The sequence below is a fragment of the Oncorhynchus mykiss genome, chromosome 8, assembly GCF_057628025.1.
Source record: "Oncorhynchus mykiss isolate SJ-2025 chromosome 8, ASM5762802v1, whole genome shotgun sequence".
In the NCBI taxonomy this organism is placed as follows: Eukaryota; Metazoa; Chordata; class Actinopteri; order Salmoniformes; family Salmonidae; genus Oncorhynchus; species Oncorhynchus mykiss.
Window position 1 is genome coordinate 88,520,001 of NC_143029.1, and position 24,425 is coordinate 88,544,425.

The window sequence follows — 24,425 nt, forward strand, 5'->3', positions numbered from 1 at the left end:
AATCAATAGTTATTATTATATTATTAACCAATCAGGTGTTTCAGGTCTGTTGATCAGATGACCTTAGGAAAGGAACAAGGTTTGGCGGGTTGAAAGGATGGAGGGATGAAGTGATTGAGGAACATAAAGGTCAGGGGGTTCAATGTTTATAGAATGACTTTGACCCTGACCTTTACCAGAGATACCCTGACCTTTACCAGAGATACCCTGACCACCCACCCACCCCATGATGCTTTGCAACACCCAGAAACACGCCTGGAGACAGAGACACATGCAACAGCGGAGAGGCAGGAAGGAGAAGAGGGATGGAGGGAGAGGCGGAGTCTTTTATGAGCACACTTCAATATTTATATCTTTCATCAAACTCTCTGGCCTGTGGTGGTGAATTCTTCAGGCTTGGTCAGGCTCTCCAACTTCATAAATATAATATATTGGTTTCCGCTCTCTCTCTCTCTCTCTTCTTTTTATTTTTCTCTCTCTCTATCTCTCTCTCTCTCTCTCTCTCTTCTTTCTCTCTCATTTTTCTCTCTCTCTCGCTCTCTTCTTTCTCTCTCTCTCTCTCTCTCGCTCTCTCTCTTCAAATCAAATCAAAATCAAATCTTCTTTCTCTCTCATATTTCTCTCTCTCTCTTCTTTCTCTCTCATATTTCTCTCTCTCTTCTTTCTCTCATATTTCTCTCTCTCTCTCTCTTTCTCTCTTTTTCTTTCTCTCTCATATTTCTCCCTCTCTCTTCTTTCTCTCTCATATTTCTCTCTCTCTCTTCTTTCTCTCTCATATTTATCTCTCTCTCTCTCTCTCTCTCTCTCTCTCTCTCTCTCTCTCTCTCTTCCTTGTCCAGGGAAACCCAAGGCAGTCAGCCAGCCCATCGTGCCTTCGGTCTTATATTATTTTTGATGAGTTCATCAGTTGAACTGGGACTAATATGAATCTGTCCCTTCTGATAGAGATAGAGTATCAGCCTCTGTTTTGACTGGACACCAGTTGTTTGAATGGCACCCTACGGGCCCTGGTCAAAAAAAGAAGTGCACTATATAGGGAATAGGATTTCATTTGGGATGCTCAACTTTCTTTTTGCCTTCTGTCTGTTTTTTTTTTTTGGACTGGACCAAATCTTTTTATTCAGGGAGGGGAAAAAGTTGAAGAATCGTTGTTTCTCAATGACAGACGTTATGTTTTTTTTTTTATGTCTTTCATAGTGTTTACAGGCTGTTTCCCGTAACTGTGACTTAACTGAAGCCCTGTATCTTCGTTCGGGGTTGTAATTACATCCCCTGCTATCTTTAGGTTGCCCATAAGGTTTCACCTATAAACACACAGGCGCATTCATTTTTTAACTCTTTTTGTTACCAGGCGTTTCCCAGACATGCCACTATGCAAATGTTATACCATTAACATGTAATCCATATAGCTATTTAAAATATATATAAAAAATATTGAAAAGTAAGTTTAAAAATACATTTTAAAAAGTGTGTTTTATTCTCACACACTCATACGCTCTGCCTGTAATACAATTAACAGACATGTAGCCCTATTCCTACATATACATGTTAGTCATTTAGCAGATGCTCTTATCCTGAGCAACTTACAGTCAGTTCATTCATCTTAAGATGACTAGGTGGGACAACCACATATCACAGGGATAGAAAGTACATTTTACCTCAATATCGTAGCTATTAGTAGAGTCAGAGCTAGTGGGAGGGGGGGGGGGGGGGTCAAGTCCTGGTTAAGGGCTGTGGGGGTCAGTAGAGTCATAGCTAGAAGGGGGTGGGGGGGGTCAAGTGCAAGTGCTGGTTAAGTTATTTATATATATATATAGGAAGGAGACGCGTTCTGTCTCCTAGAGATGAACGTACTTTGGTGTGAAAAGTGCAAATCAAACCCAGAACAACAGCAAAGGACCTTGTGATGATGCTGTAGGAAACAGGTACAAAACTGTATATATCCACAGTAAAACGAGTCCTATATGTACATAACCTGAAAGGCCGCTCAGCAAGGAAGAAGCCACTCCTCCAAAACCCACCATAAAAAAGCCAGACTACGATTTGCAACTGCACATGGGGACAAAGATTATACTTTTTGGAGAAATTTCCTCTGGTCTGATGAAACAAAAATGGAATTGTTTGGCCATAATGACCATTGTTATGTTTGGAGGAAAAAGGGGGAGGCTCGCAAGCCGAAGAACACCATCCCAACCATGAAGCACAGGGATGGCAGCATCATGTTGTGGGGGTGCTTTGCTGCAGGAGGGATGGGTGCACTTCACAAACTAGATGGCATCATGAGGTAGGACAATTATGTGGACATATTGATGTAACATCTCAAGACATCAGTCAGGAAGTTAAAGCTTGGACGCAAATTGGTCTTCCAATTGAACAATGACCCCAAGCATACTTCCAAAGTAAGATGGCAAGATGGCTTAAGGACAACAAAGTGAATGTATTGGAGTGACCATCACAAAGCCCTGACCTCAATCCTATAGAAAATGTGGGGGCAGAACTGAAAAGGCGTGTGCGAGCAAGGAGGCCTAGAAACCTGCCTCAGTTACACCAACTCTGTCAGGAGGAATGGGCCAAAAATCACCCAATTTATTGTGGGAAAGTTGTGGAAGGCTACCTGAAACGATTGATCCAAGTTAAACAATTTTAAGGCAATGCTACCAAATACTAATTGAGTGTATCTAAACTTCTGACACACTGGGAATGTGATGAAATAAATGAAAGCTGAAATAAATCATTCTCATCATCTACATATATATATATATATATATATAAAATCACCCCCCCCCCCCCCCCAATATTAAATGACTGTACTTTCCAACAGCATGATGCGGTGGGGGCAAGGAGGTTAATAAAGTACTATAGAGGGTATAGTACTATAGAGGGTATAGTACTATAGAGGGTATAGTACTATAGAGGATATAGTTCTATAGAGGATATAGTACTATAGAGGATATAGTACTATAGAGGATATAGTTCTATAGAGGATATAGTACTATAGAGGGTATAGTACTATAGAGGATATAGTACTATAGAGGGTATAGTACTATAGAGGGTATAGTACTATAGAGGATATAGTACTATAGAGGATATAGTTCTATAGAGGATATAGTACTATAGAGGGTATAGTACTATAGAGGATATAGTACTATAGAGGGTATAGTACTATAGAGGGTATAGTACTATAGAGGGTATAGTACTATAGAGGATATAGTACTATAGAGGATATAGTACTATAGAGGATATAGTTCTATAGAGGATATAGTACTATAGAGGGTATAGTACAGTACAATAGAGGGTATAGTACTATAGAGGGTATAGTACTATAGAGGATATAGTTCTATAGAGGATATAGTACAATAGAGGGTATAGTACTATAGAGGGTATAGTACAATAGAGGATATAGTTCTATAGAGGATATAGTACAATAGAGGGTATAGTACTATAGAGGGTATAGTACTATAGAGGATATAGTACTATAGAGGATATAGTACTTTAGAAGATGTAGTACTATAGAGGATGTATCACACCTGCTCCCGCTCTTCCCCAAATTGGCGCTCGAGGGCGCCAGGTTCCACGACATTACGCACTCCTGCCATCTTCATTACAACCCCCCCTCCCCCCCCCCCCCCCCCGTCCACCGTCCACTGTCCACCGACCCCCCGTCACGCGCATCAGCGATTTTTGGACTCACCTGGACTCAATCACCTCTGTCATTACCTCCCCCTATATCTGTCTGGTTCCCCGACATTACGCACTCCTGCCATCTTCATTACAACCCCCCCCCCCCCCCCACCGACCCCCCGTTCCCCGCCCTGTTCCCCCTGTTCTGCATTAATTGCCACATGTCCTCGTTTACCCGTGTGCTGACGCTGTTCCTGTCCTGTTTGCTGTCCGTTCTTCATTAAATGTTCAACTCCCCCGTACCTGCTTCTCCATCCCCAGCGTCAGTCATTTTACAGTATGGCATTTGATATTACAACTACACTCAATCTTAGATTATTTTTTTTTTGAGTTAGAGAGCATAGTTGTTTGGGAACTGTCTGAAAAACATCACTCATCTCAGTCAAAGCCATGTACATATGAAGAATGTGACATATCATAGTATCCTGTTTTTTTTTATGTATTGGGGGAAAAAAAAGGAATACCGTATTTGTATGTGTGTACTAACTGGGTTTACCTGTCTGGTTGCCTGTCCCTTCTCTCTCGTCCAGTACAATTCATACGACCTGGAGTACAGTGAGGTCTATGACTACAGTGAAGGAGGAGTGGCCACTGAAACTGCCCCAACCGAAGGAGCACCTGCACGTGAGGTAAAAACAAAAGGGGACAATGACATCTCCACTTCGTGGAGGCGATTTATATCTAGTCTTATATCTAACGTAGTTATATATATATATATATATATATATATATATATATATATATATATACGTATAGTCATAATATCTGAATATGTTCGCTTTACATAGTGGGTAATTACTAAGTAACTAACGGTATTACAAAATGGTTGGAACACATCAATGTGTCTCTGAGGTGAGTATAGAGGCTTCATTTCGCATCAAATCAAATCAAATCAAATCAAAAAAATATATATAGCCCTTCGTACATCAGCTGATATCTCAAAGTGCTGTACAGAAACCCAGCCTAAAACCCCAAACAGCAAGCAATGCAGATGTAGAAGCACGGTGGCTAGGAAAAACTCCCTAGAAAGGCCAAAACCTAGGAAGAAACCTAGAGAGGAACCAGCCTATGTAGGGTGGCCAGTCCTCTTCTGGCTGTGCCGGGTGGAGATTATAACAGAACATGGCCAAGATGTTCAAATGTTCATAAATGACCAGCATGGTCAAATAATAATAAGGCAGAACAGTTGAAACTGGAGCAGCAGCACGGCCAGGTGGACTGGGGACAGCAAGGAGTCATCATGTCAGGTAGTCCTGAGGCATGGTCCTAGGGCTCAGGTCCTCCGAGAGAGAGACAGAAAGAAAGAGAGAATTAGAGAGAGCACACTTAAATTCACACAGGACACCGAATAGGACAGGAGAAGTACTCCAGATATAACAAACTGACCCTAGCCCCCCGACACATCAGGAGATGTTGATGCTGTAGTGATTGTTTATGAGTCGTTATCATCCCAGTATTTTTTTTCTTCATCTTTCTTGTATTTTATCGTGAATGTACAGGCAGTTGCTGTGGATGCAGCCGCTGTGGATGGAGAATACACAGCCTACGACTATGGCACGGTGGACAGCGCTCAACCGGCTGAGAACCCTACAGACTCAACCTCTCCAATCCTGGTACATACTTCTTCATGTTTAATGACACTTTTATCACCTAATGTTAGGTTATTCACTAAATGTTAGGTACTTCACTAAATGTTAGGTTATTCACTAAATGTTAGGTTACTCACTAAATGTTAGGTTATTCACTAAATGTTAGGTTATTCACTAAATGTTAGGTTACTCACTAAATGTTAGGTTACTCACTAAATGTTAGGTTACTCACTAAATGTTAGGTCATTCACTAAACTACAGAGTTTATCTCAGTTGTCTGTGTCCCAAATCCTATATTCCGTATGTAGCGTACTACTTGTGACCCGAGCCTGTGGTTCTTATCATCAGTAGTGCACTATATAGGGAACAGGGTGCCTATAAGACAAAGGCCATGTCTTTCTCTAGAGGAGGATGGACTTCCTGGTCCCATCAAAGTAAAAAATAATGATCCAAAATGGCGGAACAATTTGAAAGCATGTGATATTATTCCAACAGCTGAGCCGCCAGACAGAGAAACATCGACGTTACATATGGGGGTTTGATTCATGTGGCATCTGAAAGGCCAGTAACACATGATTTAATATGAATACCTGATGTTATATACTGGTGAGAACATTTTCCTGTCTCCATTATTTCCGAGGCCAATTTGGATACGATCAAACGGCTGGTAAATACTGAGGCATGGTGTATTGTATTCTCAAAGAGATTGTTTAAGAAGTTAGACTTAAAACGCTTTTAAAAGCAGCTCAGTGCTAAAAACAAACAAACAGGTGGTCCTCATGCGGAAACTTATTTTTGAACCTTTCTGAACTCATCATCTAATTTAGAAATGACAAAGCCCTTAGCTTGCGATCTCCGAATAAAATGACTAGATATTACAAAGATCAAAGAACAAACGATGTTAAAATGATGGATGGTCTTTTTCCTTGGAGACACAAAAAACCCTTGTGTGGCGTTTTTAAACTGTTTCCAACATGGACCCTATTACCGATAGGTCTCTGGTCAAAAGTAATGCACTCTGTAGGGAATTGTTATGGAAACAGTCCTAACTGGTGCAAAATACAGAGACAGGAAACAATCACCCACGAAATACCCAAAGAATATGGCTGCCTAAATATGGTTCCCAATCAGAGACAACGATAAACACCTGCCTCTGATTGAGAACCACTCTAGGCCACCATAGACTTTCCTAGACAACTCTACTAAACACAACCCCATAAATCGAATAAACCCCTAGACAAGACAAGACACATAAATCACCCATGTCACACCCTGGCCTGACCAAAATAATAAAGAAAACACAAAATACTAAGGCCAGGGCTTGACAGGAATAGGGTCCCATAGGGCTCTGGTCTAAAGTAGTGCACTATGTAGGGAATATCACCCCCTTAAGCGACAGAAACAACTCTTAAATCTGATCTTGATATAAAATTAACTATTCAAACTCTGCCAGCTAATGAATTGTGACAAACGGGGTTCATTCAACTCTTCTTGTTTATTGTGACCAATGGGGTTCATCCTATCTCCTCTTGCTTATTGTGACCAATGGGGTTCATCCTATCTCCTCTTGTTTATTGTGACCAATGGGGTTCATCCTATCTCTTCTTGTTTATTGTGACCAATGGGGTTCATCCTATCTCTTCTTGTTTATTGTGACCAATGGGGTTCATCCTATCTCCTCTTGCTTATTGTGACCAATGGGGTTCATCCTATCTCCTCTTGCTTGTTGTGACCAATGGGGTTCATCCTATCTCTTCTTGTTTATTGTGACCAATGGGGTTCTTCCTATCTCCTCTTGTTTTTGTGAGCAATGGGGTTCATCCTATCTCTTCTTGTTTATTGTGACCAATGGGGTTCATCCTATCTCCTCTTGTTTTTGTGAGCAATGGGGTTCATCCTATCTCTTCTTGTTTATTGTGACCAATGGGGTTCATCCTATCTCCTCTTGCTTGTTGTGACCAATGGGGTTCTTCCTATCTCTTCTTGCTTGTTGTGACCAATGGGGTTCATCCTATCTCTTCTTGTTTATTGTGACCAATGGGGTTCATCCTATCTCTTCTTGCTTGTTATGACCAATGGGGTTCTTCCTATCTCCTCTTGTTTTTGTGAGCAATGGGGTTCATCCTATCTCTTCTTGTTTATTGTGACCAATGGGGTTCATCCAATCTCCTCTTGTTTTTGTGAGCAATGGGGTTCATCCTATCTCTTCTTGTTTATTGTGATCAATGGGGTTCTTCCTATCTACTCTTTTTTGTTGTGACCAATGGGGTTCATCCTATCTCTTCTTGTTTATTGTGACCAATGGGGTTCTTCCTATCTACTCTTTTTTGTTGTGACCAATGGGGTTCTTCCTATCTACTCTTTTTTGTTGTGACCAATGGGGTTCATCCTATCTCCTCTTGTTTGTTGTGACCAATGGGGTTCCTCCTATCTCTTCTTGCTTGTTATGACCAATGGGGTTCATCCTATCTCTTCTTGCTTGTTGTGACCAATGGGGTTCATCCTATCTCCTCTTGTTTGTTATGACCAATGGGGTTCTTCCTATCTCCTCTTGTTTGTTATGACCAATGGGGTTCATCCTATCTCTTCTTGCTTGTTATGACCAATGGGGTTCATCCTATCTCTTCTTGCTTGTTATGACCAATGGGGTTCATCCTATCTCTTCTTGCTTGTTATGACCAATGGGGTTCATCCTATCTCTTCTTGCTTGTTATGACCAATGGGGTTCATCCTATCTCTTCTTGCTTGTTATGACCAATGGGGTTCATCCTATCTCTTCTTGCTTGTTATGACCAATGGGGTTCATCCTATCTCCTCTTGTTTATTGTGACCAATGGGGTTCATCCTATCTCTTCTTGCTTGTTATGACCAATGGGGTTCATCCTATCTCTTCTTGCTTGTTATGACCAATGGGGTTCATCCTATCTCCTCTTGTTTGTTGTGACCAGCTGGGTAGTTTCCTGTAGTTTCCCCGTCTTCGTTTGAGCTAAACCATCACATAAACGTAGCCCTTAATGAGAGACATTCAGGGGTAAAGTGAAACAATATGGATGCAATGCAACCAATGCATGTCATATATCTGCAACACATTATGGCACCGTTATGAGGGTGCAGGTGAACAAGTCTACACAACCCAGGACATTCATTAATTAAAATAAAAGAGTTTTGAAGATGAGGAGAGACGAAAACAATGTCTGCGGTGAAGGAAGGTATTTTTGAAAATCAAATCAAATTGTATGTTTTTTGGTTGAACCGTTACAGTTAATCTAATGGAACAAAGTGTGTGTTTTAATTTAATAACAGAATCATTTTCATAACATGAATAAATAAATCATTTTTTACTCAACTCATAGTTCTGTTGGTTGATCTGGAATTATGTTTTAATCACGTAAGGAACCGTTTTTCTGCGTCTCAGATTAAGATTATTATTTATTATTATTAAGATTATTATTTATTATTATTAAGATTATTATTTATTATTATTAAGATTATTATTTATTATTATTAAGATTATTATTTATTAATATTAAGATTATTAACTCTTTAACTAAAAAGCATGTTGGCCCGAAGGATCCTCTGTTGAAATTTGTTTTTCCATGGAACAATACACTTAATCCATCTCTGGGAATCCGGGCCCTTCGTTTTAATCTGATGTAACCCTTGATAATGTTTATATGTGTAAATGTGTGATTAAGAAGACATTTTCAAACTCAAATAGATGTATGTTTTATTGTCACATACAGCGGATAGGTGGAGTGAAATGTGTTGTTTTACTGTATGTAAAGTATGATAAGTTTGTTTGGTCAGCATTCTGTCTAAACTAAGACTGGCCCCTGATTATCCTTGTCATACCATACATGACATGAAATCATATGACAACAATAGCTAGAGTAGTATGCTGTGGTCTGAACACACAGATCTGAGAACAGATTTGTTGTGGTCTAAACTCATACAGATCTGAGAACAGACTAGTGGTCGTCTAAACTCACACAGATCTGAGAACAGACTAGTGGTAGTCTAAACTCATACAGATCTGAGAACAGATTAGTGGTGGTCTAAACTCATACAGATCTGAGAACAGACTAGTGGTCGTCTAAACTCACACAGATCTGAGAACAGACTAGTGGTAGTCTAAACTCATACAGATCTGAGAACAGACTAGTGGTCGTCTAAACTCACACAGATCTGAGATCAGACTAGTGGTAGTCTAAACTCATACAGATCTGAGAACAGACTAGTGGTCGTCTAAACTCATACAGATCTGAGAACAGACTAAAACAAATGTTTTTTAACTGCGATTCACAATCACATATTACTCTAAATAAGATAAATAATGTGAAAGTTATTCAATAAGTTACCTATTCCCATGCTTTGTCCTCTCTCTAACCCCAACCCTCCATGTTCCCTCCCCTCCTCACAATGACCAATCAGAACTATGACGAGGAAATAGTTGATGATTACATCACAGGCGTGGAGAAGGTTGGCGCCGACCCTACGGTTGCCGCAGAAACCGGCTCAGACACCAAAGGTCCCGACCCCGGCGAGAACTCGTATGATTTTAAGGAGTATGATCTGAAGGAATACGGTGACACTAAGGAGATCGATATGAAACAGACGTACGAGTATGGGGATTATGGAGACTATGACACTGGCGAGGCCAAACCCACCGCCTCTGTCTCGGCCTATGAGGATGAGTTTGGGCCCGGCATACCCGCTGAGACCGAGACAGAGTCTAGTGTAAGTACTGTGACATACTCGATACTCATACAGTGGCCTGAATGTACACACATTCATATCACAAAGACTAGTACAAGTACTGTAAATTACTGGGTCAGATACTGGGTCAGTTACTGGGTCAGATAATAAGTCAGTTACTAAGTCAGTTTATGAGTCAGTTACTAAGTCAATGACTGGGTCAGTTACTAAGTCAGTTACTAAGTCAGCTACTAAGTCAGTTACTGGGTCAGTTACTAAGTCAGTTACTAAGTCTGGGTCAGTTACTGGGTCAGTTGCTACGTTAGTGACTGGGTCAGTGATTGGGTCAGTTACTAAGTCAGTTACTAAATCAGTTACAGGGTCAGTTACTAAGTCAGTAACTGGGTTAGTTACTGGGTCAGTTGCTAAGTCAGTAACTGGGTCAGTTACTTGGTCAGTTACTTGGACAGTTACTAAGACAGTTGCTAAGTCAGCAAGTGGGTCAGTTACTTGGTCATTTACTAAGTCAGTTATTAAGTCAGTAACTGGGTCAGTTACTAAGTCAGTTACTGGGTCAGTTACTTGGTCAGTTACTTGGTCAGTTACTAAGTCAGTTGCTAAGTCAGTTACTGGGTCAGTTACTTGGTCAGTTACTAAGTTAATTACTGAGTCAGTTACTTGGTCAGTTACTAAGTTAATTACTGAGTCAGTTCCTGGGTCAGTTGCTAAGTCAATTACTACCTTTTCAGCAGTTTTACTAGCATTAGCGCAATGACATGCTAGCTGTTCCCATAGACTTCCAGTCATTAGGCCACCGGCTATCTAAATGAATATATGGGAAACACTGTGTTCAGTTGACAACTCAGTCAAACATCAAACAATATCTGATGTCTTTCACTGTTGTTTTCAGATGGGAGGAGGAGGATATGGTGGTGAGAAGGGAGAGAAAGGAGAACCCGCCATCATTGAACCTGTAAGTCAAAGCCTGTATTACTGTATAACTAGGTATTACTGTATAACGAGGTATTACTGTAGAACGGGGTATTACTGTATAACGAGGTATTACTGTATAACGAGGTATTAGTGTATAACTAGGTATTACTGTATAACGAGGTATTACTGTAGAACGGGGTATTACTGTATAACTAGGTATTACTGTATAACGAGGTATTAGTGTATAACGAGGTATTACTGTAGAACGGGGTATTACTGTATAACTAGGTATTACTGTATAACGAGGTATTAGTGTATAACTAGGTATTACTGTATAACGAGGTATTACTGTAGAACGGGGTATTACTGTATAACTAGGTATTACTGTAGAACGAGGTATTAGTGTATAACTAGGTATTACTGTATAACTAGGTATTCTCACTACTGTATAACTAGGTATTACTGTATAACTAGGTATTATCACTACTGTATAACTAGGTATTACTGTATAACTAGGTCAAATCACTACTGTGTAACTAGGTATTACTGTATAACGAGGTATTAGTGTAGAACTAGGTATTAATGTAGAACGGGGTATTACTGTATAACTAGGTATTACTGTCTAACTAGGTATTACTGTATAACTAGGTATTACTGTATAACGAGGTATTACTGTATAACTAGGTATTAATGTAGAACGGGGTATTACTGTATAACTAGGTCAAATCACTACTGTGTAACTAGGTATTTCTGTATAACTAGGTATTATCACTACTGTAGAACTAGGTATTACAGTATAACTAGGTATTACTGTAGAACTAGGTATTATCACAGTATAACTAGGTATTATCACTACTGTATAAATGGTATTACTGTATAACTAGGTATTATCACTACTGTGTAACTAGGTATTACTGTAGAACGGGGTATTACTGTATAACTAGGTATTACTGTCTAACTAGGTATTACTGTATAACTAGGTATTTCTGTATAACTAGGTATTAGTGTAGAACTAGGTATTAATGTAGAACGGGGTATTACTGTATAACTAGGTATTACTGTCTAACTAGGTATTACTGTATAACTAGGTATTACTGTATAACTAGGTATTATCACTACTGTAGAACTAGGTATTACAGTATAACTAGGTATTACAGTAGAACTAGGTATTATCACAGTATAACTAGGTATTATCACTACTGTATAAATGGTATTACTGAATAACTAGGTATTATCACTACTGTAGAACTAGGTATTACAGTATAACTAGGTATTACTGTAGAACTAGGTATTATCACAGTATAACTAGGTATTATCACTACTGTATAAATGGTATTACTGTATAACTAGGTATTATCACTACTGTGTAACTAGGTATTACTGTAGAACGGGGTATTACTGTATAACTAGGTATTACTGTCTAACTAGGTATTACTGTATAACTAGGTATTTCTGTATAACTAGGTATTAGTGTAGAACTAGGTATTAATGTAGAACGGGGTATTACTGTATAACTAGGTATTACTGTCTAACTAGGTATTACTGTATAACTAGGTATTACTGTATAACTAGGTATTATCACTACTGTAGAACTAGGTATTACAGTATAACTAGGTATTACAGTAGAACTAGGTATTATCACAGTATAACTAGGTATTATCACTACTGTATAAATGGTATTACTGAATAACTAGGTATTATCACTACTGTAGAACTAGGTATTACAGTATAACTAGGTATTACTGTAGAACTAGGTATTATCACAGTATAACTAGGTATTATCACTACTGTATAAATGGTATTACTGTATAACTAGGTATTATCACTACTGTGTAACTAGGTATTACTGTATAACTAGGTATTATCACTACTGTAGAACTAGGTATTATCACAGTATATCTAGGTATTATCACTACTGTATAAATGGTATTACTGTATAACTAGGTATTATCACTACTGTGTAACTAGGTATTACTGTATAACTAGGTATTATCACTACTGTAGAACTAGGTATTACAGTATAACTAGGTATTACTGTATAATTAGGTATTATCACTACTGTGTAACTAGGTATTACTGTATAACTAGGTATTATCACTACTGTGTAACTAGGTATTACTGTATAACTAGGTATTATCACTACTGTAGAGCGGGGTATTACTGTATAACTAGGTATTATCACTACTGTAGAACTAGGTATTACAGTATAACTAGGTATTATCACTACTGTAGAGCGGGGTATTACTGTATAACTAGGTATTATCACTACTGTATAAATGGTATTACTGTATAACTAGGTATTATCACTACTGTAGAACTAGGTATTACTATAGAACTAGGTATTATCACTACTGTAGAGCGGGGTATTACTGTATAACTAGGTATTAGTGTAGAACTAGGTAATATCACTACTGTGTAACTAGGTATTACTGTTTAACTAGGTATTACCCTGGGGCGGCAGGGTAACCTAGTGTTTAGAGCGTTGGACTAGTAACCGGAAGGTTGCATGTTCAGATCTCCGAGCTGAAAAGGTACAAATCTGTCGTTCTGCCCCTGAACAGTTAACCCACTGTTCCTAGGCCGTCATTAAAAATAAGAATTTGTTCTTAACTTACTTGCCTAGTTAAATAAAGGTCAAATTAAACATTTAATTAAATTATCACTACTGTAGAACTAGGCATTACTGTAGAACTAGGTATTACAGTATAACTAGGTATTATTGTAGAATTAGGTATTATCATAGTATAACTAGGTATTATCACTACTGTAGAATTAGGTATTACTGTATAACTAGGTATTACTGTATAACTAGGTATTACTGTATAACTAGGTATGTATAACTAAGTATTATCACTACTATAGAATTAGGTATTACTGTATAACTTGGTATTACTATATAACTAAGTATTACTATATAACTAGGTATTACTGTATAACTAGGTATTATTGTAGAACTAGGTATTACTGTAGAACTAGGTATTACTGTAGAACTAGGTATTACTGTAGAATTAGGTATTACTGTATAACTAGGTATTACTGTAGAACTAGGTATTACTGTAGAACTAGGTATTACTATATAACTAGGTATTACTGTAGAGCTAGGCATTATCACTACTGTATAACTAGGTATTACTGTATAACTAGGTATTATCAATACTGTATAACTAGCTATTACTGTATAACTAGGTATTATCAATACTATATAACTAGGTATTACTGTATAACTAGGTATTATCAATACTGAATAACTACTTATTATCACCACTGTATAACTAGGTATTACTGTATAACTAGGTATTACTGTATAACTAGGTATTATCAACACTGTATAACTAGGTATTACTGTATAACTAGGTTTCACTGTATAACTAGGTATTACTGTAACCTAGGTATTATCTCTACTGTATAACTGGGTATTACTTTATAACTAGGTATTACTGTATAACTAGGTATTATCACTACTGTATAACTAGGTTTTATCACTACTGTATAACTTGGTATTACTGTATAACTAGGTATTACTATATAACTAAGTATTACTGTATAACTAGGTATTACTGTATAACTAGGTTTTACTGTATAAGTAGGTATTATCCATTACTGTATAACTAGGTATTACTGTATAACTAGGTATTACTGTATAACTAGGTATTACTGTATAACTAGGTATTATCAATACTGTATAACTAGGTATTACTGTATAACTAGGTATTATCACTACTGTATAACTAGGTATTACTGTATAACTTGGTATTACTCTATAACTAGGTATTATCACTACTGTATAACTAGGTATTACTGTATAACTAGGTATTACTGTATAACTAGGTATTACTGTATAACTAGGTATTATCACTACTGTACAACTAGGTATTACTGTATAACTAGGTATTATCACTACTGCATAACTAGGTTTTATCACTACTGTATAACTTGGTATTACTGTATAACTAGGTATTACTGTATAACTAGGTATTACTGTATAACTAGGTATTATCACTACTGTACAACTAGGTATTACTGTACAACTTGGTATTACTGTATAACTAGGTATTATCACTACTGTACAACTAGGTATTACTGTATAACTAGGTATTATCACTACTGTACAACTAGGTATTACTGTATAACTAGGTATTATCACTACTGCATAACTAGGTTTTATCACTACTGTATAACTTGGTATTACTGTATAACTAGGTATTACTGTATAACTAGGTATTACTGTATAACTAGGTATTATCACTACTGTACAACTAGGTATTACTGTACAACTTGGTATTACTGTATAACTAGGTATTATCACTACTGTACAACTAGGTATTACTGTGCAACTTGGTATTACTGTATAACTAGGTATTATCACTACTGTACAACTAGGTATTACTGTACAACGTGGTATTACTGTATAACTAGGTATTATCACTACTGTATAACTAGTTATTACTGTATAACTTGGTATTACTCTATAACTAGGTATTATCACTACTGTAGAACTAGGTATTACAGTATAACTAGGTATTATCACTACTGTATAACTAGTTATTACTGTATAACTTGGTATTACTCTATAACTAGGTATTATCACTACTGTATAACTAGGTATTACTCTATAACTAGGTATTATCACTACTGTATAACTAGGTATTACTGTATAACTAGGTATTATCACTACTGTATAACTAGGTAGTAATGATTTTTCAGCTGAAAATTAGTTCCCTTAGCCATAAACACATTTTTACAGAACACAATTTCTGTGTGAGTTTCTCCTGTATGGACTCCCCAGTCCTTGTTTCCCCAGTCCTCTAATTTGTCTCCACTCTGCAGTGTGTAGATTTACTGCCGTTTCTGAAGGCTACTGTGTTAATTGTTCCCTCTCTCTTCCCTCTATTCCAGGGGATGCTGATTGAAGGACCCCAAGGAGCCCCCGGCCAAGCTGTGAGTATCACGTTCTCTCTTACCCCCCCCCCCCCCCCCCCCCCCGACCCTCTCCCTCTCTCTTTCCACAGATGGAGAACTACTGAAGAGAAGAGGGGGAAGAAACTATATTTATCAAAAGTGCTTTAGTCCTCCTGAATGAGCCTGTAAAGAAAGCAGAGAAAGAGAGGGAGAGAGAGTGGAGAGAGAGGGAGAAAGAGAGAGAGTGAGGGAGGGAGAGAGAGAGAGAGAGAGAAAGGGAGAAAGGGAGAGAAAGGGAGAAATATAAATATATCTGTATATATATTTTATATGTAAATATTTATTTTTATTTTTATTTTTCGATATGTATACTTTTACAATGTAAGTAATAATGAACTTGCCATGTCAATAAAGTCAATTGAATTGAATTGAAAAAGGGAGAAAGAGAGAGAGGGAGCGAGAGAGGGAGCGAGAGAGGGGGAGAAAGAGAGAGATAAAGAGAGAGAGGGAGAAAGAGAGAGATTAAGAGAGAGAGGGAGCAAGAGAGGGGGAGAAAGAGAGAGAGGGAGTGAGAGAGAGAGGGGGAGAAAGAGAGAGATAAAGAGAGAGGGGGAGAAAGAGAGAGATAAAGAGAGAGAGGGAGCAAGAGAGGGGGAGAAAGAGAGAGATAAAGAGAGAGGGGGAGAAAGAGAGAGATTAAGAGAGAGAGGGAGCAAGAGAGGGGGAGAAAGAGAGAGAGGGAGTGAGAGAGAGAGGGGGAGAAAGAGAGAGGGAGCGAGAGAGGGAGAGAAAGAGAGAGATAAAGAGAGAGAGGGGGAGAAAGAGAGAGATAAAGAGAGAGAGGGAGCAAGAGAGGGGGAGAAAGAGAGAGAGGGAGTGAGAGAGAGAGAGGGAGAAAGAGAGAGGGAGCGAGAGAGGGGGAGAAAGAGAGAGATAAAGAGAGAGAGGGAGCGAGAGAGGGGGAGAAAGAGAGAGATAAAGAGAGAGAGGGAGCAAGAGAGGGGGAGAAAGAGAGAGAGGGAGTGAGAGAGAGAGGGGGAGAAAGAGAGAGGGAGCGAGAGAGGGGGAGAAAGAGAGAGAGATAGATGGAGAAAGAGAGAGAGGGGGAGAAAGAGAGAGAGAGCTAGAGTGAGAAAAAGGGAGAAAGAGAGAGACATAGATGGAGAAAGAGAGAGAGATAGATGGAGAAAGAGAGAAAGATAGATGGAGAAGGAGAGAGATAGAGGGGGAGAAAGAGAGAGAGATAGATGGAGGAGAGAGATAGATGGAGAAGGAGAGAGATAGATGGAGAGAGAGAGAGAGAGTGTTGTTTAGCTATGTCTTTCTGAGGTTGATAGATTAAATGTGGTAGCAGTTTGGTTAGCTAGCTCTGCTGTGGTGGTGGTGTAGGATGTTTTAGTTAACGTGTGTGTGTGTGTGTGTGTGTGTGTGTGTGTGTGTGTGTGTGTGTGTGTGTGTGTGCGTGTGCGTGTGCGTGTGTGCGCACGCGTGTGTGTGTGTGTGTGTGTACACAGGGCCTCCCCGGCTCCCCAGGCTCACAGGGTTCCCCTGGCCCACACGGAGATCATGGTGACAGGGTAAGTGAGAGCTGCATGGTGCTTCCTGTTGTTGGAAATAGGCCAAGGGGGATCCTTGATCATCCCCCATTAATCCCTATAGATGGCTACACCACTGTCTTTATCATTCTAACTATAGGAATTATTATACACACTTCAGCATTGAACAACAAAAATGACCAGGTCCTTGGTCAACCCCTTGTTGGGTTTTGTTGGCACTCGCTATATTACATCTAACTGTCTGCCAAGTAAAAACAACTATAGTACTTAATAATACATACCAGAGAAAATACTGTTAAAAAAACAGCTATAGTACTTAATACATACCAGAGAAAATACTGTTAAAAAAACAACTATGGTACTTAATACATACCAGAGCAAATACTGTTAAAAAAACAACTATAGTACTTAATACATACCAGATAAATTCTATTAAAAACAACTATAGTACTTAATAATACATACCAGAGAAAATACTGTTAAAAACAACTATAGTACTTAATACATACCAGAGAAAATACTGTTAAAAACAACTATAGTACTTAATACATACCAGAGAAAAATACTGTTAAAAACAACTATAGTACTTAATACATACCAGATAATACTGTTAAAAAACAACTATAGTACTTAATACATACCAGAGAAAATGCTGTTAAAAAACAACTGTAGTACTTAATACATACCAGAGAAAATACTGTTAAAAACAACTATATAATACATACCAGAGAAAATACTGTTAAAAACAACTATAGTACTTAATACATACCAGAGAAAATACGGTTAAAAAAACAACTACTTAATACATACCAGAGAAAATACTAATGTAAATGTAGGGGAATGTGGTTTTGACCCCTCTGGCATGTCCTCTTGTCTGGTCTGTCTCCTTGGGCCATGACGAATGTAGCTGACTAATAATGAATCATCATTCCACTCACTAGACTGACTTATGGATGACTTGTGACAGTATAATGATATTGAAGACATTAATAATAATAATAATGATAATAAATATTTATCTTGACAGTCGGCCATCTTGGTTAATAAAGAAGGGAGCAGATATGAATGTGAAGGAAGTAGTGTGTTGGCTTGAAGTAGAGCCCCGCACCCTCATGCCATGGGGAGAAAAGAAAAAAGGATGAGGAGGGAAGAGAGGAAGACAGAGGTGCAGGCAGAGAATGCAGATATTTTCAGAAACTTAAACTCTCATTACCCTCGACAACACATTGTTGTAAAGGCCGACGCCCTATTCACTGCATAGACCTAACCGACCCTCAACCCTCCAGCTCAGTTTACAAGGGACCTAACCGACCCTCAACCCTCCAGCTCAGTTTACAAGGGACCTAACCGACCCTCAACCCTCCAGCTCAGTTTACAAGGGACCTAACCGACCCTCAACCCTCCAGCTCAGTTTACAAGGGACCTAACCGACCCTCAACCCTCCAGCTCAGTTTACAAGGGACCTAACCGACCCTCAACCCTCCAGCTCAGTTTACAAGGGACCTAACCGACCCTCAACCCTCCAGCTCAGTTTACAAGGGACCTAACCGACCCTCAACCCTCCAGCTCAGTTTACAAGGGACCTAACCGACCCTCAACCCTCCAGCTCAGTTTACAAGGGACCTAATCGACCCTCAGCCCTCCAGTTTACAGGGGCCCTAACTGACCCTCAACCCTCCAGCTTACAAGGGATCTAACCGACCCTCAACCCTCCAGCTTACAAGGGACCTAACCGACCCTCAACCCTCCAGTTTACAAGGGACCTAACCGACCCTCAACCCTCCAGTTTACAAGGGACCTAACCGACCCTCAACCCTCCAGCTCACAAGGGATCTAATTGACCCTGAACCCTCCAGCTTACAAGGGACCTAACCGACCCTCAACCCTCCAGTTTACAAGGGATCTAACCGACCCTCAACCCTCCAGCTTACAAGGGATCTAACCGACCCGCAACCCTCCAGCTTACAAGGGACCTAACCGACCCTCAACCTCCAGCTTACAAGGGACCTAACCGACCCTCAACCCTCCAGCTTACAAGGGACCTAACCGACCCTCAACCCTCCAGCTTACAAGGGACCTAACCAACCCTCAACCCTCCAACTCAATTAACAAGGGACCTAACCGAACCTCAGCCCTCCAGCTCTGTTTACAAGGGACCTAACCGACCCTCAACCCTCCAGCTCAGTTTACAAGGGACCTAACCGACCCTCAACCCTCCAGCTCAGTTTACAGGGGACTTAAATGACCCTTCAACTCAGCTTACAAAGGACAAAAATGTGCTTAATAAGTTGCATGAACTCACTCTGTGTGCAATAATAGTGTTGAACATTATTTTTGAATGACTACCTCATCTCTGTACCCACACATATAATTATCTGTAAGGTCCCTCATCTCTGTACCCCACACATACAATTGTCTGTAAGGTCCCTCATCTCTGTACCCCACACATACAATTATCTGTAAGGTCCCTCAGTCCAGTAGTGAATTTCAAACACAGATTCAACCACAAAAACCTGGGAGGTTTTCCAATGTCTCTCAAAGAAGGGCACCTATTGGAAGCTGGGTAAAAACGTAAAAAATATCATGGGCTTTTGTTCACTAATCATTTACATTTCCTATGTGGTCATGTTTACGAAGTTTACATTTTATCCCCATGACTTAGCACTCAGATTATCTATAAGTGTTCTATACGATTAACCAACTCTCTCTCTCTCCCCCTCTCTCTCTCTCTCTCGCTCTCTCCCCCTCTCTCACCCCCCCTCTCTCACCTCTCCCCCTCTCTCTGTCCCCCCCCTCTCTCTCACCCTCTCTCTCTCTCTCACCCACCCTCTCTCTCTCTCTCACCCACCCTCTCTCTCTCCCCTCTCTCTCTCCCCCACTCTCTCTCCTTCCCCCCTCCCCCTCTCTCTCTTCTCTCTCCCCCCTCTCTCCCCTCTCTCCCCCCCATCTCTTCCCCCTCTCCCTCTCCCCCTCTCTCTCTCTCCCCCCTCTCTCTCCCCCCTTTCCCTCCCTCCCCCCCTCTCTCTCCCCCCTTCTCCCCCCTCTCCCCCTTCTCCCCCCCTCTCTCTCTCCTCTCCCCCCTCTCTCTCTCCCCCTCTCTCTCTCACCCTCTCTCTCTCTCTCTCTCTCTCTCTCTCTCTCTCTCTCTACCCTCTCTCTCTCACCCTCTCTCTCTCTCCTTCCCCCTCCTCTCTCTCTCTCGCTCTCTCTCTCTCTCTCCCCTCTCTCTCTCTCCTCTCTCTCCCCCCCTCCCCTCTCTCCCCCCCTCTCCCTCTCCCCCCTCTCTCTCTCCCCCCTCTCCCCCCTCTCTCTCCCCCCTTTCCCTCCCTCCCCCCTCTCTCTCTCCCCTCTCCCTCTCTCCGTCGCTCTCCCCCCACTTCTCTCTCCCCCCTCTCTCCTCTCTCCCCACCCTCTCTCCCCCCCCTGTCCCCCCCCCCCCCCCTCTCTCCTGTTCTCCTACATTCCAAAGGGTCCTCCAGGACGGGCTGGTATTCCTGGTTCGGATGGAGTTCCTGGTCCTCCAGGTACCATCCTGATGCTGCCAGTAAGTGACCTCTTTCCTCTCCTCTCTCTGTCCCTCTATCCCTCTATCCCATCTACCCTCGCTCTTATAACAACCTCCAGGTACCATCCTGATGCTGCCATTCTCTCTCCATCCATTCACCTCTCCCTGCTTAAACAATCATACTCGATATGCCATTCTGATGCTCCTTGCTCTTCAATCAGGCACTGGCCTTTTAACTATCCCAAAGCCTAGGACCAAGAGGCATGGAGAGGAAGCCTTTAGTTACTATGTCCCCAGACTCTGGAATAGCCTGCCAGAGAACCTGAGGGGGACCAAGAGGCATGGAGAGGCAGCCTTTACTTAACATGCCCCCAGCCTTTAGTTACTATGTCCCCAGCCTCTAGAATAGCCTGCCAGAGAACCTGAGGGGGACCAAGAGGCATGGAGAGGCAGCCTTTAGTTATTATGCTCCCAGCCAGAGACCCTGAGGGGGACCAAGAGGCATGGAGAGGCAGCCTTTAATTACTATGTCCCCAGCCTCTAGAATAGCTTGCCAGAGAACCTGAGGGGGACCAAGAGGCATGGAGAGGCAGACTTTAGTTACTATGCCCCCAGCCTTTAGTTACCATGCCCCCAGCCTCTGGAATAGCCTAACAGAGAACCATGGAGAGACAGCCTTTAGTTATTATGCTCCCAGCCAGAGACCCTGAGGGGGACCAAGAGGCATGGAGAGGCAGCCTTTAGTTATTATGCTCCCAGCCAGAGACCCTGAGGGGGACCAAGAGGCATGGAGAGGCAGCCTTTAATTACTATGTCCCCAGCCAGAGACCCTGAGGGGGACCAAGAGGCATGGAGAGGCAGCCTTTAGTTATTATGCTCCCAGCCAGAGACCCTGAGGGGGACCAAGAGGCATGGAGAGGCAGCCCTTAGTTATTATGCTCCCAGCCAGAGACCCTGAGGGGGATCAAGAGTCATGGAGAGGCAGCCTTTAGTTATTATGCTCCCAGCCAGAGACCCTGAGGGGGACCAAGAGTCATGGAGAGGCAGCCTTTAGTTATTCTGCTCCCAGCCAGAGACCCTGAGGGGGACCAAGAGGCATGGAGAGGCAGCCTTTAGTTATTATGCTCCCAGCCAGAGACCCTGAGGGGGACCAAGAGTCATGGAGAGGCAGCCTTTAGTTATTATGCTCCCAGCCAGAGACCCTGAGGGGGACCAAGAGGCATGGAGAGACAGCCTTTAGTTATTCTGCTCCCAGCCAGAGACCCTGAGGGGGACCAAGAGGCATGGAGAGGCAGCCTTTAGTTATTATGCTCCCAGCCAGAGACCCTGAGGGGGACCAAGAGGCATGGAGAGACAGCCTTTAGTTATTATGCTCCCAGCCAGAGACCCTGAGGGGGACCAAGAGGCATGGAGAGACAGCCTTTAGTTATTATGCTCCCAGCCAGAGACCCTGAGGGGGACCAAGAGGCATGGAGAGACAGCCTTTAGTTATTATGCTCCCAGCCAGAGACCCTGAGGGGGACCAAGAGGCATGGAGAGACAGCCTTTAGTTATTATGCTCCCAGCCAGAGACCCTGAGGGGACCAAGAGGCATGGAGAGACAGCCTTTAGTTATTATGCTCCCAGCCAGAGACCCTGAGGGGGACCAAGAGGCATGGAGAGACAGCCTTTAGTTATTATGCTCCCAGCCAGAGACCCTGAGGAGACCAAGAGGCATGGAGAGACAGCCTTTAGTTATTATGCTCCCAGCCAGAGACCCTGAGGGGGACCAAGAGGCATGGAGAGACAGCCTTTAGTTATTATGCTCCCAGCCTGAGACCCTGAGGGGGACCAAGAGGCATGGAGAGACAGCCTTTAGTTATTATGCTCCCAGCCAGAGACCCTGAGGGGGACCAAGAGGCATGGAGAGACAGCCTTTAGTTATTATGCTCCCAGCCAGAGACCCTGAGGGGGACCAAGAGTCATGGAGAGACAGCCTTTAGTTATTATGCTCCCAGCCAGAGACCCTGAGGGGGACCAAGAGGCATGGAGAGGCAGCCTTGAGTTATTATGCTCCCAGCCAGAGACCCTGAGGGGGACCAAGAGGCATGGAGAGACAGCCTTTAGTTATTATGCTCCCAGCCAGAGACCCTGAGGGGGACCAAGAGGCATGGAGAGACAGCCTTTAGTTATTATGCTCCCAGCCAGAGACCCTGAGGGGGACCAAGAGGCATGGAGAAGCAGCCTTTAGTTATTCTGCTCCCAGCCAGAGACCCTGAGGGGGACCAAGAGGCATGGAGAGACAGCCTTTAGTTATTATGCTCCCAGCCAGAGACCCTGAGGGGGACCAAGAGGCATGGAGAGACAGCCTTTAGTTATTATGCTCCCAGCCAGAGACCCTGAGGGGGACCAAGAGGCATGGAGAGACAGTCTTTAGTTATTATGCTCCCAGCCAGAGACCCTGAGGGGACCAAGAGGCATGGAGAAGCAGTCTTTAGTTATTATGCTCCCAGCCAGAGACCCTTAGGGGACCAAGAGGCATGGAGAGGCAGCCTTTAGTTATTATGCTCCCAGCCAGAGACCCTGAGGGGGACCAAGAGGCATGGAGAGGCAGCCTTGAGTTATTATGCTCCCAGCCAGAGACCCTGAGGGGGACCAAGAGTCATGGAGAGGCAGCCTTTAGTTATTATGCTCCCAGCCAGAGACCCTGAGGGGGACCAAGAGGCATGGAGAGGCAGCCTTTAGTTATTATGCTCCCAGCCAGAGACCCTGAGGGGGACCAAGAGGCATGGAGAGACAGCCTTTAGTTATTATGCTCCCTACCAGAAATGCTGAGGGGGACCAAGAGGCATGGAGAGGCAGCCTTTAGTTATTCTGCTCCCAGCCAGAGACCCTGAGGGGGACCAAGAGGCATGGAGAGACAGCCTTTAGTTATTATGCTCCCAGCCAGAGACCCTGAGGGGGACCAAGAGGCATGGAGAGACAGCCTTTAGTTATTATGCTCCCAGCCAGAGACCCTGAGGGGGACCAAGAGGCATGGAGAGGCAGCCTTTAGTTATTATGCTCCCAGCCAGAGACCCTGAGGGGGACCAAGAGGCATGGAGAGACAGCCTTTAGTTATTATGCTCCCAGCCAGAGACCCTGAGGGGGACCAAGAGGCATGGAGAGACAGCCTTTAGTTATTATGCTCCCAGCCAGAGACCCTGAGGGGGACCAAGAGGCATGGAGAGACAGCCTTTAGTTATTATGCTCCCAGCCAGAGACCCTGAGGGGGACCAAGAGGCATGGAGAGGCAGCCTTTAGTTATTATGCTCCCAGCCAGAGACCCTGAGGGGACCAAGAGGCATGGAGAGGCAGCCTTTAGTTATTATGCTCCCAGCCAGAGACCCTGAGGGGGACCAAGAGGCATGGAGAGGCAGCCTTTAGTTATTCTGCTCCCTACCAGAGACCCTGAGGGGGACCAAGAGGCATGGAGAGGCAGCCTTTAGTTATTATGCTCCCAGCCAGAGACCCTGAGGGGGACCAAGAGGCATGGAGAGACAGCCTTTAGTTATTCTGCTCCCAGCCAGAGACCCTGAGGGGGACCAA

General features: G+C 42.3%; 1 protein-coding gene across 2 annotated transcripts in view; it reads left to right on the forward strand.

Annotated features, from left to right (window-relative positions):
- Positions 1–24,425, forward strand: part of LOC110530844 (collagen alpha-1(XI) chain) — a 224,955-nt gene that overhangs the window by 83,032 nt on the left and 117,498 nt on the right. For both annotated transcript variants that reach the window (XM_090182920.1, XM_036986621.2), the window contains 7 exons: positions 4,212–4,310; positions 5,181–5,294; positions 9,702–10,007; positions 10,876–10,938; positions 15,795–15,836; positions 17,312–17,374; positions 20,823–20,897. In XM_090182920.1, the coding sequence (XP_090039046.1) occupies positions 4,212–4,310; positions 5,181–5,294; positions 9,702–10,007; positions 10,876–10,938; positions 15,795–15,836; positions 17,312–17,374; positions 20,823–20,897 (762 nt within the window). The remainder of the gene's footprint in view (positions 1–4,211; positions 4,311–5,180; positions 5,295–9,701; positions 10,008–10,875; positions 10,939–15,794; positions 15,837–17,311; positions 17,375–20,822; positions 20,898–24,425) is intronic.